The sequence below is a fragment of the Melanostigma gelatinosum genome, assembly GCF_949748355.1.
Source record: "Melanostigma gelatinosum genome assembly, chromosome: 19".
In the NCBI taxonomy this organism is placed as follows: Eukaryota; Metazoa; Chordata; class Actinopteri; order Perciformes; family Zoarcidae; genus Melanostigma; species Melanostigma gelatinosum.
Genome location: NC_136652.1, coordinates 10,529,969 through 10,545,623, shown reverse-complemented (window position 1 = coordinate 10,545,623; position 15,655 = coordinate 10,529,969). Strand labels below are relative to the sequence as shown.

The window sequence follows — 15,655 nt, the reverse complement described above, 5'->3', positions numbered from 1 at the left end:
GAGAATGGTCACAGAGATGAAGAAGCTTGGAGCAGAATAAGGGGAGATAAAGAGAGTGTAGTAAGACAGAGGGAGTGAGAAAGATGAAGCCAAAAGGAAAGAGAGAGGACAGATGATAAAAAAAATTTAAAAAACATATCCAGCTTGACCTGTCACAACATATCTGTGGCATTTTTGATGAAATATACAAGTTATGCTTACAATAAAGACATTAGATTGGCTCATACATATTAAACAAACACGAAACACCCTGCATCACCCGGCCTGTATTCTGTGCAGTCTCCGTCCGCTTTACTTATACAACCTTGCACCAGAATTGGCTCACACATGAAACCCCAAATATGATCATACATGTATGAACTTCAAAAGCTGAGAGATTGAAAACACTGAAAGTGGAAGAGATGTGCGTGTCTGTGTATGTTTTATGTGTGAATGTTTTACATGTGATTTTCTTATGAGCGTCTTTCCATGCATGTTAGCTACACAGTATTTTGCGTATTATTTCATGGTTGTATGTCTACGTGTGTGTGTGTGTGTGTGTCTCTGTCCTCTGTGCGAGTTCATCTGTGGTAGTCTGCCTTTGTCTGTAGTACGTGTGACATGTGTCTGTGTGTGTGTGTGTGTGTGTGTGCGTGCATGCCTTTGTATCTGTGAAAGTGTGTCTGTGCGAGGCGGCGCGGCGAGAGGCATGTTGTAGCTACATCTCAGTTCAATTTGTACCCGACCTCAAATTGAAATTCCATTTTCAGGTGGTAAATTGTCTCCCACTTCGCCCTCTGGCACACAGTGAATTAAAATTCAAATTAGCCTGACCCTGCACCGCTGCTCTCTAGCACCTCTCTGTCTGTCTCTCTCTTTCTCTCTCTACCCATCTCTATCTCGCTCGCTGTTTTGCTCTCTGCCCTCTCATCTCTTCCCCCTATTATCCTCTCCTTTCTGTTCCTCTCATCTCTTGTTATCCTTTCCTCTCCTCTCCACTCCTGTCCTACCGCTCTTATTTCCCCCCAATTTCTCTCTATAAACCCTCTCACCTCTCCCTACTCATCTCCCCTTTTGCCTTTTGACTTCTCTTTAATCCCCAGTCTCTCCTCCCTCCTGTTTGTCATTTCTCCTCCCTTCAATTTGTTTTTTTTTCTGCCTTGTCCTTGTCCTTTCTCCTCCTCTCCTCTTCTCTTCTCGACAAGCATTTAAAGAATTACAACACGCACGAGGTGGTCAAATGTAATGCAAGTTGGCGACGTAATATTCACTGTGAGGTCATACAGGAACAATTCTTAATGGAACCGTTTCGAACAGATGAACTTTTATTATTTGATGCATTTCTTTAGTTTGGTAAAACTACTACAGTCAGAAAATATTCATTCACGCTCAGCTTATTCAGGTTATTTCCCGGAAGCGATCTTTAATCTGATTCTTGTTGGCAATTTTATTCATGATTTTGTAATTGCATTTTTGTTTACTTCTGACCTTGTGAGACTTTTTTATTATCAGTTTGATGTTTTTTTATGAAGTAACACAGTCATTGTATCACTGCTTACCTCAGCCAGGAGAGTCGTGAAAAGAGCTTTCTTATCTCAAGGTTTGGTCTTAGTTCAATAAAGATTATAGTTTAAAAAAAAAGAAGACACCCACACTTCTAAAGGCTTTAACTTTAATGCAAACGGTAATATTAGATTTAGGCTCAACATCAAAATGTTTGCTGGTTCATTCATTCATTCATCCCCTCACTTTCCTATTTCCAGTTGCCCATGTTGAGTTCATAATGTGTGGAGTCTCATATCTCCTCTACTCTAGCCTTCAAGGAGTAATGTTGGATTAATTGGCTTTTTAGGTGGTATGTACTGTGAATCTAAAGTGGTTGGTATATAGTCAAATTCAAAGCCCTTTTCTCATACATCAACCTTAAATGTACCTTCTGCATTTCATCTCCAGCTCTGGGTCTTGAGAGTAGTATGGATTTACAGATTTCCACAGATAATGAAGTGTTTCTCCATCTCCTGCAGCCCTACCTCTCAGTCCTGCTGAAGAAAGGCACTCTCGAGGTCTTGTTGTTTACCGGCAGCAACAGTCCGCGTCGTGTCATCAGACGACCTGAGCAAGGCATACTGAATGATGGGAGGGAGCACTCGCTGCGCATAGAGAGGCTAGCTGGCAGGTTGGTGTTTGTGTGTCTGTTCAGGCTGTGTTGATGGTCCTACCTTGTGCAACATCATGTTATCTCGCTGTTGAAGGCTGACTTTTACTCTTTTGCATAATCAATTTGATACTTGTGTGTTTGTCTGTGGGTGTTTTCCTCCAGATCATTTGCAGTTCAGGTGGATGAGGAGGCCAAGAGGGAGGCAGCGCTTCCCAACGACCAGCCAGTGAGCTTGCAGCGCATCTTCCTCGGTGGTATTCCTGCAGAAGTAGAGCAGACCTCCAACAGAGTCAACGTCCCATTCCAGGGATGTATATGGAACCTCATGGTCAACGCTGTGTATGTAACATCTCGTCTATATATGCACCCAGATGTATTGAAACAGGCTTTTTCTTCAACCTAGAATACATACATAATATAACATAAAATGTTGTTCTTCTCATTAAATTAAAATGCATGGTGTTTCTGGTGCAGCGTTCCTCATTGCCCAAATGTTTACCCAATAATGTATCCTGGCAGTGGAAACAGACCTCATACACTCATAAAGTGTTGTTAATATGATTCCAGCAGGTCATGATGATGCTGTTGAGGATTATGATGATGAAGTCAGCGTCTCTTTCTGCCTGAACAGCAGTAATAGAGCTGTCCAACATCATACAAATTCTCTTGTACATTTTCTTGGAACCTACAGTAATTTGTATTGAATATATAATACTGTTTCGTTCATTTATCTTGAACAGCTCTTACTATACTTCCTTTTTCTAGCGCCTGTACATGATCATACAGGGACAATAGGAACCTTGTCAGTGAGTGTGCTGTGCTCCTGACCCTTGATCTTGTTCAGAGTACACACAAAACCAATTTTGGATGCACTGTCATTAAGTACAAAGTATATGGAAACACAAACAGATGCAAAACTTGCTCTAGATGGCATACATTTTCACTGTCAAATTCTGATGTTAGCGGCCATTGCGATAGTAATTCTGCATTGAAGGTTCAATGTTACGGATTCATTTGTACATGTAGTATTTCCCTTAGCGTAACTGCTTTGGCCCAGTGGGTCGGCCGGGTTCTAAAATGTATCACTTTAAAGGTTCTTTAAATATTTATCAGGTACTTTTCCAAATCCACATGAACCTTTGTTTTCTTTAGAACAAATTTATGGCTGGTGGGTTGTAAACGGCAGGCCTAATTAATCCGAGCACACAAGGCCAACTTGCCTCCTAAGTTACCATATGACCAGTTTCTGATAAGCAATGTAGCATTCAAAAGGCTATTTTTCAAATGGAGTCCGGGGGCAGTGCTCACTCTACTTGAAAAGCACCGGGGCTACATTACATCACTTCACAGAGAACAATGGGGGCAACACGACATCACCGATCTGTTTGAGGCAAATATTCTCTGGTCTAGCTCAACTAAAAACAAACTTGTTCCACTGTCTTCTTGACTGTCCTGCTGTTATTACAGAGATGTGTACTAACCACAGACACTTGCATCGTTAATGGACTCACAGCGATACCCCGCGGCAGTTCAAGGCAAGTGTGCCGCTGCAGAATGAATGTAGAGGAAATTTGGCATTATTTTCGGCATTCAAAAAAGGCCTGGCAGGGGTTCCCCTACAATTATAGCGGAAACACTGACGTGTATTGAACACCTGTGCTGTATGCAAATTAAAACAGAGTGCACACACTCACCAGTCAAATTCATCCTCATCAAGGAAGGCGAAGATGTACTTACTGTAGCATTCAGTCTGAGCACACTTCAACAGGTCCCTGCACTGTTAACTCACTGTGATGTTTCTGTTGGTGTCGGCTAAACATTAAGTTGTAAGTTGAAATCTAATCGCTCGTCCATCTCTCAGTCTCTCAGATTTCTCCCTGCCTGTGTCCTTTGAGAATGCCGAAATCGGCCAGTGCCCCAACCTCGCCCCTCCGCCACCACTCCTGCCAGAAGAGGAGGAGCCCGAGAAGGAAAAGGAAGAGTCGAAGCCATTCAGTCCTCCACCCGTTGCAACCACAGTTGCTCCAGGTCCTCCTGCTGTAAGTGGGTCACCATAAAATGGGAACACACACGCACTTTCACTACTTAACTTAACTTAGCAGAAGGTGTTATGGTATTAAAAATCTATAAAAAAAAATGTTAGAAAGTAAGATATATTCATATTACACCACAGGGTTTTTATCTACAGTAGCTACTATAATAGTGCATACTTTCCTTAAGCCAGCCTATTCTAAGCTGTTGGCAGATGTACATACACATGTACACAGAGACATGCACATACGACACATATATAGAGATACAGTTTAGTAAAAAGTAGCACATGCACCCACATTTACAGAAGAGCACACGTGTCCTACTCCGCTATATCTTTTTTTCTGACTTACTCACACTCCTATTTCTCTGTGATGAAATGCAGCCATGGCCTCGCCCTGTTAGCTTAGCGCTTCATCACATTGCAGTTGTACAGCCCATTAACTCTTCTTTATGGTCCCTTTAGCCTTGAGCCACAAACTCCACCTCTGGCAGCCTGTCATAGCCTGTCGGAGCCATGGCGCTACGCTACGCTAACTGTGCATGCCATTTATGCTTTATGAGCCCACAGGAGCCAAAACACTCAGCTAACACTTAGCTACTATGCTAAGAGGCTGGTAGGCAGTCATTTACATCATAACCTGAGCGTTGGGATAGAGTAATTCATATATGTGATATATTATAAGCCTTACAGGGGTGATAGTTTATCAGTTACCCAGTTACCTGCTAAACTACACCACTAAAAGGGCATTGATCATGGAGCACAGAGCCAAAGAGCTCTGGCAGCTTTGCTATAACTCTGAGGTTTGTTGCTTCATGGGCTGTAAGATCATCTGCTTTATGATATACAGTAGACTAAAGCCTGTGAAAAAGCCATCGCTCTACATTTTAACAGAGGCAGTTTAACAGAGGCTCTACATTTTAACAGAGGTGTTTTGTTGATGTTGACTCTTGGAACATCTTTTCATTACAACCACAACAAATTACAATATATAAATTTCTCACCAGACTTCAGAGGACGTGACGTTTACTTCAACAACATCACTGTATAGTGCAGAGAACTAACATCTCTTGTGATTTAGCTTCTGTTCCAAAGTCTATTTTTGTGTGTCAAAACAAAGTCCTTGCAATTAAAATGTATTTTTATTTATTTATTTATTCATGATTAGATTTGTAGAGACAGTAAGCATAAATAGTTTCCACCTTCAGCAGAGTAGTTCCCACATTTCTGTTTTGATGGATCATGTCCTGGAAACACATCATTATGAAACAGCTTTTTGTAATGACGAGTTTTTTAAGTGTTGAGCACAATCTTACACAATTAGTACATTTTTATTCATATTTTGAAATGGTTGTGCTGCTGCACCGTGTGACAGCGCTCTGCTCACAAGTTGCTACATGCATTTTTCATCAACAGCAAAAGGGTATAGTCTGACTGAAGCAGCAATCACAGCTGACAGTAAACAACAGTCTCAGCATGTGCTTGAATAAAGAGCCTTCTCTATCATCCACTTTTCTGTCACAACGTTTTCTGTACTTGTGATTCTTGAGATATTGGTGAGCACACATTTAGAGGATGAAGAGGCACCTTACCTCCGAAGATTACATTTTGTCTTTTTCTTTTTCAACTTGCTGTTCTGCTCTAACTGCCTCTGATTAGCCTTCAGAATCACAGCTCTTAAATGTCCTTTGCTTAGTCATCAAAATCTAAGATGGTCAGATGGTAATTATGCTTCAATTCAAGGTAAAAAAAAAAAAAAAAAAGAGATGCTGAAGTCAAAAAGTTTCTCCATTGCTTCATTAACTTCTTTGACCTTTAATGTTTATGACATCATTGCTTGCCTGTTGCCTGATTAGCGGACCGTGTGCTCGTCATTCTGGCTCTGTGGCTGCAACTAATCCCCCTTCCTTTCCACTCCCTCACTGCTGACCCTGCAGGAGGCCACGCCCCCTGCCGCACCTGCCGCCACACCCACTGCTGCTGCAGCCCCGCCCACTGCTATACAGGAGCCCAGCGCTGACGTGGTACACATACACTCACTTGCACACACCTGACAGTTCCTATTCTTCATCCTTCATGTCTTTTCGCTATCAATCTAGAATATAAAAATGTAAGGACATTCAAGTCTGATGATGGCAAACCGGATTACAGCAACTTTTCATTTGTATCATTTTAAATTAGACATTATGGGAGATACGTTATTCCTTTCATCCATTTTTAAGTGTATTTCTCACCTAGTTATTTTCTATTTCAACCTATTTTCCCCCGAAAGATTTGATCCACCTCCACCTTTGTATGGAGCTGCTTTGTTGACCGCAGTCTTCTTCTGATGGCCCCTGACCAGCTTGGCTTGAGCAGCTGGGGGGGCTAAGTGCTTTGCCCAAGAGCCCTTGACATTAATTATTGACAGAAGGGAGAGCCTTCCTCGTTTGATACACTTATGGTGAGGTGTTGTAACAGGCCGCCCAGTTGCTTTCTCTCATTTCAGCAATTGCATTTCTTTTCAGGGGATTTGTTTCCATAGTGATATACTGTGTCCTTTATCTGAGTTTGGGTAAACGTGTGCCTCTTTAGGATCTCGGTGCAATTGTAAAGCTGTTACATCTGCAGTATTAATAGCCCCAAGCTTTTCCAGTTTCAATGTAAGACCTATGTTTGAAACACTAGCAATATCGTCACATGTGCTTAAGGAGCGTTGCACTGTACTGTCTTGAAATCGGTCATGAGTTAAGCAGTGAAAAATGTGTAGCTGAAGATAATTACTACCAGAATCCTAACGAGTAGCTTCTCTAAAAACTACAATAAGCAGAGCAAGGACTTTTGATCTCTCAAGAGTGAGGGCAACGACACACACACACACTTATACAAAATCCAGACGAATGACTTCTATCGGTGTGACCTCCAACCAAAGACTGGCCTCTCTGAATGGAAGACAGTCTTCCTATTGTTAGCTTAATGGAACGATGCAGAGGGGATGAGGGAGGGAGGAAGAGGAGGATAGAAGACGGAGAGGAGAGAAAAGGTGCGGCCATGGAGGAAGTAGAGGAAATGGGGAGAGAGAGAGAGAGAAAGAGAAAGAGAGAGAGCGAGAGTCTTTCTGAACAGAGCGGCCGCCGCCTTTTGTTGGCTTAATGGAAAGACGGAAGAGAGGAAGCCAGAGAAGAATGAAAGGAGAGGCAAGAAACGAGCTTCTGAGCAAGTGACATCTCCCTTTTGTTAGATAGGGAGAAAAGTGAAAGGGGGAAAAAAAAGAGGGAGGTTGAGGAGGAGGAGCGGATCTGAGGACAGAGCGTGACAAGAGGTGAGTGTCAGCTGTAACAAAGCAAGGTCACCGTGTGGGGAATGTCTTCACTTGAAAGAGAACAAGAGTGGAGAGGAGATTAAGACACACACAGAGAGACACTTGTGTGTGTGTCTGGGATGCTCTCCCTCTCTCTAACGTTGTCTAACACTGACACTGGAGGTATGGCAAAGCCTCTTTGTTAATTAATAGATGTATCCAAGAGACGAAAGGAGAAAGCTCAGAAAAGAGCTAGGAAGAAGAGATTGGAGGAAAGGAGGGGAAACAAAGAGCAAGTGAGGAAAGTTGAGAAAATGGAGGATAGGTGGACATGAAAAGGTGAAAGTCTGGGAATGCCTTCCATTGGAGGCAGGGAGTGGGTGATAGAGGAACAAATAGAAAGGTGAAGAAATATGCAAAGGTAGGACATAGTATGATATGAAAAGAGAGCAAAACAGATACGGGGAGGTGGTAGGGCAGGAAATGAAGAGGGAAGATGATGAAAAAAGAGCAAAAGGGTGAAGGGGCTGATGAGATGGGAGGAGATGAGATTTGGCAAGGTGAAAAGAGTCAGAAGAGGAAGGTAGGAAGATAATTAAGTACAAGTTGTAAAGAGGTGAGAAGAGGGTGAAGAGGACACAAGGTGTCTACAAGATCAGGAGAGGAGGAGGAGGAGGAGGAGGATACAGCAGGAGAAAAACAACAGGAAAGGTAAAAGAAACGGGAAGTAGGAGGATATAGAAGTAGAGGGAGGCAGCAGGAGGAGAGTGAAGAATGGGAAAGATGGGAGGTGGAAGTAGAGAGAACACTATAGAGGAGATAAAGGTAGCTAGAGGAAGAGGACTTGTTGGGAGGATAAAGCAGATAGTAGTTAATAATGGAGGGGTGAGGTGGACAGGGAAGCAAAGGGAAACGTGATGAAGTGACATGAAAGGGGATTGGAGAAGTAAAAGTGTGTAGAAGAAAAGAAACTAGTCGCAGATGGAAGGAAAGGAAGTCTCCTCCGACAAGGAGAGGAGGAGTAGTAGTAGAGTAGTAAGAAATTACAAAGCCTTCACTTGTACTATTACACTGACATCTTCTGGTCACGGACTGAACTGCGTGTAAAATGACAAGGGGAGCAGTAACACTCATCTCATACTTTGTTTACCCCGCTGCCAACGTGAAGCAGAAATCCAATGGAAATCAGACTATAGTGTGTATGGTGTCTGGTTCAGATGATAGTGAAATATGTGCAGGGTTTATGATAATCGCGCTGTGGGAGGGTCCATTGATTTAAAAACCGTATCAGCCAAATCCACCTTGGCAGCAACTGATTTGAAGCGATGACGATAAAAAGAAACAGGAATGAGAGATTATTGCAATCAAACCGATGTTAATAGGTCGTATGCTGCAACTTGCTGAGGTCATCTTAAATATTGCGTGTCGTATTTACACAATAAAAAAGACGTACAATATTTTCATTGCACATTCTAGGCCTAACTTTTTTATTTTTTGTTATGTATAAAGAACTGTTTTTGATGCCCCATTGTGACCAATCATCCCTGCAGATCAGACGTAGAAACCCTATTGGTGTGATTGACTTGCGTTCTGCTCAGGTGTTAAGGTTCCTATTGACAAGAGGCAACATCGGAGCAGTGTGGTGTAACCCTGTCAGTGTAACTGACATGTCATGTCCAATCTCCAGGACTCGTGCGCATCAGCTGTGGCCCCGACAGCGCTGGAGACGGCCTATCAATTTGGTCTGACCAGGAACAGTCACATGGGATTTTCTTTTGATGACACAAAAGTCAGAGAGAGGTATGTATTCACAATTAATAATCATTTTAGTATTTGATTTTCTGGAAGCCTGTTCATTCCTGCATGGAAACAGTTAAGGCCTTAAGCAAAGCTAATCAACTGTAGAACCAGGCTTACTCGTGCAAACTCTTTCAAATGAGCATTGAGCAGCATTTCTCGCAGTTCACATTCAGCCATCAAAACATACGGCAAGCGCGATTGGCTAGAAAGAGGTCACATGAGAAGAGATGCAAACAGATATGATGACACTGTACAGACTGAAACCAACTACTAACATCACAAAACGGTCAAATAATCCATCATTGTGACACTTTTGGCATTATTGACAGTAAAGAGGGCCAAATGATCGTACATCTTCAGCTAGCGAGACGCCGGCTCAGCCACCATGTTAAGAGCTGTGTGGAGGCTCTATATATATATATATATATATATATATATATATATATATATAGCCAAGTATTATAAGCAAAATGTACTTAAAAGTATTCAAATTAAAAATGCTCTGAAAAATTGCTAGATTGTTTGCTATTACATATGATAACATGAGTATGAATGACGCATTAACGTGTGAGTAGCATTTACTGTTGAAGTTGGTCGAGGTGTAGCTTCATATTTTATTGAGCTATCTGTAACAATGCTTTGTATTTTATTAAGCCAATGTTCTGTATGTAGAATCTGAAACCACAAAGTAAGTAGTCGTGAAATTAACTTGGTGGAGTTAAATTATAAAGTAGCCTGCAATGTAAATACTACTAATTACATTAAAAGTATGTTGTACAATAAATGTTTCTGCTTCGATCCCACACTATGGAGTAAATAAATGAAGGAAAACAGAAGTGAGTGATAGTTTGGACGGGATAAGATACCAACACAAGTGTACAGCAGGTCAAAATCCAGTGAAACATCCTCTATAAATAACAATGTGTTGAATTACTTAACATGTTCTTGAATCAACCTTTCTGTTTCACAAACTGACAAAAACAACAAAATGATGGAAGGACGAGGAAATAAATGCCACACAGATATACACCCATCAGTTCTTTAGACGAGGCAATGTTTTGTGTATATTTTAGGTACTATATTAATCTAATCGTTTTGTTAATGGATGAGCGGAATAATGAATAGTATCTTGTTAAAGGACTTTGGCTGTTTTGGGGATCCGACTTAACCGCCATTTGACTTCTCATAATCATTTGATTTCAATATTTTACATTTGGTTTAGAAATGAACACGTTGAGTTGTTATTTTTTTTAAGTGAGAATACTTTTTGGGGCATTTAAACCAACAGCCAAAATATTTAAAAATGAAACACATCCATTGTAGGAAAACAGCCTTTGCAGGAAATTGCTTTGAGGTGCTGTGAGAATCCAGTATTTCGTCCGTTTTCAGTATTCTGATGAAAATGCAGAGCATCACAAAGACACAATGTACCCGTTTTCAGATGATGTACTGTGCCTTTGGTAAATGTTTCATGATATATACATATTATACGTATAATCAAAGATCCATGAATGTTTGTGTGTCTCAGGCTAATATTGGAGTTTGAGCTGAGGACGGAGGAGGAGTCTGGGCTCGTTCTCTACATGGCAAGAATCAACCATGCAGACTTTGTTACCATACAGGTATCCATCTACTGCTTCAACCGTCATTCTACAAGTTTACTCTTCTTCAAAGATTGAGTTCAAGTTGGTTTAAGACTACACAAGTTGCTTCTTTGTCTTAAAAAGCAGTCTTTGACATAAGCTTCAGCCCACTTCTTTTCCCCCCACATCGTTCTGTCCGTGCACTGTGAGACTGTACAGAGGCTAAATGTGTTTGTCTGTTTCACCAAGGTCCCCGTATTCAGGAACAAAGGCCATAGAGGGTCACATTAACCATGTTGGCTTGTCATCCCTCCATCATGACCCTCTGTCTCTCTCCTCCTGTAGATCAAGGACGGACAAGTTTGTCTGGGTTACGATCTTGGTCACGGAAACATATCTGGCTGCGTCCCCTTCTCCATTAATGATGGCAACTGGCACAAGGTAGGACGGTCTTTCATTCATGCTTGTTAAATATAGATTTGCTATAGAATAATAAGTCATTTAGATACGGTCCAGGTTATATACTGGGTTTTGAAAAAGAGTTCCAGGTCAATAGTACTCTACTGACCCACCATATGTTGTCCCTTTCATGTCTCTGTGTCACATGGGAGAATATATTTTAGATTTAAAGAGACTGTTGCGTATAGATTTTCACCATTTGTTTTTGTCAAAGCGTCTTTGCTTTCTGCTCTCCAGAACATTAGGTCCTGGAGACTCATTTATCAAAGAAAGTCTCAACTTTCTAGAACAATTAACAGCTAATGAACACAAAATCTCAATTTCCTGCGATGGCACATGTTGGCAAAACATCCCTGTTGGTACTGTTAAAGGACTATAGCTGTCTATTGGTTTAAATATTTCCTGTTTAATGTTTGTCCACCTAATTGTCTTTCTAACCCTCCTTTTCATGTGTTTTCCCTCTCAGATCCGTGTGAGTCGGAACAAGCAGAGAGGTCTACTTATGGTTGATGGAAGATACAGTAAACAGATGATCAGTCCAAAGAAGGTACAATGTATATTCATTCACCTTTTCTCACGTGAAATACTTTACATAACTGCGCCTACAAGTAGGTTCATGGCAGTCTAGTCAAAACAAAATACTTTCAGAAAATATAAAGAAAAATGACCACGTAATAAACCACAGATACTACAGCCATGCTTTTGTTGATCAAGCTTGTAAAAGGATTGTTTATTATTACATTAATAACTCATCTTCTGTTACCAGGCTGACCTGTTAGACGTGGTTGGAATGCTGTATGTTGGTGGATTACCACAAACCTACACCAGCAAGAGAATAGGACCGGTAAAAGACACACACACACACTCACACACACACACACACACACACATTGTGTTTAAGTTTGCTTGTCAGCCCAGGACTCCATATTTCTGTTTAGTTTATATCTATTATTTCAACTAGACTAAATTCACTGTCTTCACTTGGTTCAAATGTAACAATCATATAAGAACAGATTATTAAAGTCCAAATATTGTGGCCCATTTCTCTAAAAGTGGATATGATGACTTGCAGTCGCACCTGAATGCTGCCAGCAGAGGATTGTTGATTGATGGGTATCTTTGAATCATGAACCAAACATTGTCTCTTTCTCTGTCCCTAGATTCTCTACAGTATCAATGGATGTATCCGTCACTTTAAGATGGTTGGAGGTGCGGTAAGCACCAAGCCTGCAGCTACAGGTAAGGACTTTGTGTTTACGATTGCACATACATTACAGCGTGTGATATGCTACTGGTGCTGGAACGTAATTGAGCACATTTACAATACTAAGTATTGTTCTTAAGTACTATTTTGAAGTACTTCTACTTACACTCCACTACATTCATTTGTTCATTTTAGTTCGTAGTAACTTTGCATGTTAATAATGAATATAATATGTAACAAATGAGTTATGTCTTATTATTGGATGATATAAGAGTTTATTGATCCTGGGAGGAGCTTCATAAACTTCTACAGTAATTAAAATGAGCTCTACCTTTACCAGCTTCAACAGTGAAGCGATAAACACATGAATGCATCAATAATTATAATCTGCTACTATTTATTATCCTTGAAATGGCCATTCTGCATGATGAGTACTTTTTACTTGAATGTGATTCTGACACATTTGCACTTTAACTTAAGTGACATCAGGCATGCAGGGCTTTTATACTGTTGTATTGCTACTTTGACTTAAGTAGAAGATCTGAGTACTTCTTCTGCCGCTGCGCGTTACACACTTATAACTATCCAGGTTTGAAATAGATCCGTTTGTTGTTTATCTTAAATATTTGTTACAAAGCTGTTTTGTTTTTTGCCTCTAATTGATCAATCCTTCTCTCCTCCTCTCTCTTCTCCTAGGCCGCTCTGAGGCGGTTGTTGAGGACTTTAAATTGAACATGGCCATGCCCACCTCCAGTCACATGATAGGAAGATGCTTTGTTGCCACTGAGACTGGCACCTATTTTGAAGGGACTGGCTACCTGAAAGCAGGTGAGATGAGACACCATGGGGTTAGCTACTGTACTGTAGCACCCCAGCAGCTATGTTACGAACACCTATAAGAAACGTAACCCTCTTCTTGTTACAAAGGTGATTAATAATCACTCTCTCCATCTCTCCAGTCTCTTCTTACAGAGTAGGTCTGGATGTGTCGATAGCGTTAGAGTTCAGGACCAGCAGAACCAGCGGAGTGCTCCTCGGCATCAGTAACCAAGCAAACGATGGACTGGGACTAGAGATCGTCGATGGCAAGGTATGATAATAGGACTAGTTCAACATTTTAAGAAATATTACAATATCACAGTATGTAGGTTGAATATGTGTGCTTAAGAAACATCACAGCACCAATACAAGTACTTAGATACATATACAGACACATATTTAAATGAATAGCTGTAGAAAAGAAAGTGACTATGCATTTCTTTCTTTTGCTTCCTGTTCCTCTAGCTGCTCTTCCACGTTGACAACGGAGCTGGACGGTTTACAGCGGAGCACGCGCCCGCGGGCGAGGGCTTCTGCGACGGCCAGTGGCATTCCGTCACTGCCAAGAAGCTTCGCCACAGGGCGGAGCTGGTGGTCGACGAGAATCGGAGCCAAGCAGAGAGTCCGAACGCACGCTCCAACACATGTGACACAAACGACCCCATCTACGTTGGAGGGTATCCGGGTACGACTGCTTTCCAACACACATCCTTAAAAGAATGAATTTACACTTAACACATAATTAAATAAGATCTATTTCTATGCAGAAAGTAGCCTCCAGAATAAAAGAGCAGCTTTAAATACACATGATGTATGTCAGCACACATTATGCGGTGAAATGTCTGTATGGTGAAGGTATGTATATTTGTCTCTCAGATGGAGTACGCCAGGCAGCTCTCTCCACCAGGACTTCCTTCAAAGGTTGTTTGAGGAACCTGAAGATCACCAAAGCTTCTAAGACCATGGAAGTGCAGTTCAACAAGGCTCTCGAGATTAAAGGAGTCCAGCCGCTCTCCTGTCCTGCAGTAGCTGCCTGAACCTGCACTGGGCACAATGTTTGTATCAATGAGTAAAACACACACTCACCTTATTTTGTGCAGGCGTGAGGTCCCAAAAGTAGGTAACAGCTGCATCACAGGGACTCGAAACGTCTTAATGCTTCCTTTCAAAATCAGTTTTTCTTCAATTAATTAAGCAAGAGTTTCGAGGCCAGCTTGGTTCTTTATTAAGTACAGAGGTGTGTGTCTTTGAATAAACCTCTCCTGTAAGTGTGGCTTGTACCACAGAATTAGTGGCAGACTATCTGATCGAGGCTGTAGCCAAACTAATAAGACACAACACGCAAAGTTACCTGAGTGCAGTTTTCAAAGACGAGAAGAAAACGGACTCTACAAAACATTTTCTTAAAAGTTCACCCTCGCATTGGCAGTATGAGACCCTGACTTCATGCACAGTGTAAGACTCTGGTCAATACATATATCCTGGTTACAAATTGAGAACTCAAACTGTTTTTGTCCACTATGCAAAGGAAGGTATTAGTTTTAAGACCTGTGCTGTTGTTACAGGCGCTAACAGTGTTCAAGCTAATGACGTGTAATGTGTGTGAGCATGAGAGCATTAAATCAGATTTGTTTTTCAGTCGAGTTCCTCTTAAAGAGGGTATCTTGAATCTTTCAGTTATATAGGTTTAACCCCGTTACATAAGCTTCTTTGGAAGAAAATGAAAAATTACGATTTTATAGATTTTGTGTGTTTTCTACATTTGTCCTTCATAAACCTTGTTCCCTGAGATGTTGTTGAGAAAATCAATGTCAAAACCTCAGATGAAGTTGAACTTGTTTTCAGCCTCGGTTCAGCTAGAAATCTAAAAATCACACGTTCACAAAACGACATCCAATGGTTCTAAATCTACACAAGAGCTGCAGCCCAAATGTCCATTTCATAACCTCTTCATCCAGGCTATTACATGTGGAGCCTACGCGATCAACCTAATGAATATGAATATGACATGAATATGCGTAGTCAAATTAAATACAACAACAACAACTATGCCAATTAAGCGTATTGACACACTTGCTTCATTAAACAAAATGCGGAGTAAATGATGAAAGCAACTTTTACCTTTTTTTTGTGGTGCAATATTCCTTTAACATTCCGCACTTCTCTCAATTGATTTGATTGCTATAATTGAATATTGTCACACAAGCTGGCGCTTGTATTGCTTTTCAGTGATATTAAGGTGCAAGGTTTCTTTAGGACACTCATGGTGGTGCATGTTCTGCATGGTGTGGCTGAAAAGTACTTCAGCGGCTATTTCTGAAATATATTCTTAATCGCAGCA

General features: G+C 41.1%; 1 protein-coding gene across 6 annotated transcripts in view; it reads left to right on the top strand.

The window, feature by feature from the left end:
- lama2 (laminin, alpha 2) overlaps positions 1–15,655 on the top strand; it is a 156,051-nt gene extending 140,396 nt beyond the window's left edge. For 5 of the 6 annotated variants that reach the window (XM_079290918.1, XM_079290917.1, XM_079290916.1 and 2 more), the window contains 14 exons: positions 2,004–2,155; positions 2,300–2,476; positions 3,999–4,176; positions 6,107–6,193; positions 9,137–9,249; positions 10,778–10,871; positions 11,178–11,273; positions 11,758–11,838; positions 12,058–12,135; positions 12,452–12,530; positions 13,192–13,323; positions 13,455–13,585; positions 13,780–13,999; positions 14,191–15,655. In XM_079290918.1, the coding sequence (XP_079147044.1) occupies positions 2,004–2,155; positions 2,300–2,476; positions 3,999–4,176; positions 6,107–6,193; positions 9,137–9,249; positions 10,778–10,871; positions 11,178–11,273; positions 11,758–11,838; positions 12,058–12,135; positions 12,452–12,530; positions 13,192–13,323; positions 13,455–13,585; positions 13,780–13,999; positions 14,191–14,351 (1,779 nt within the window). In that variant the 3' untranslated portion in view covers positions 14,352–15,655. The remainder of the gene's footprint in view (positions 1–2,003; positions 2,156–2,299; positions 2,477–3,998; positions 4,177–6,106; positions 6,194–9,136; positions 9,250–10,777; positions 10,872–11,177; positions 11,274–11,757; positions 11,839–12,057; positions 12,136–12,451; positions 12,531–13,191; positions 13,324–13,454; positions 13,586–13,779; positions 14,000–14,190) is intronic. The other variant, XM_079290915.1, reaches the window with a different exon arrangement.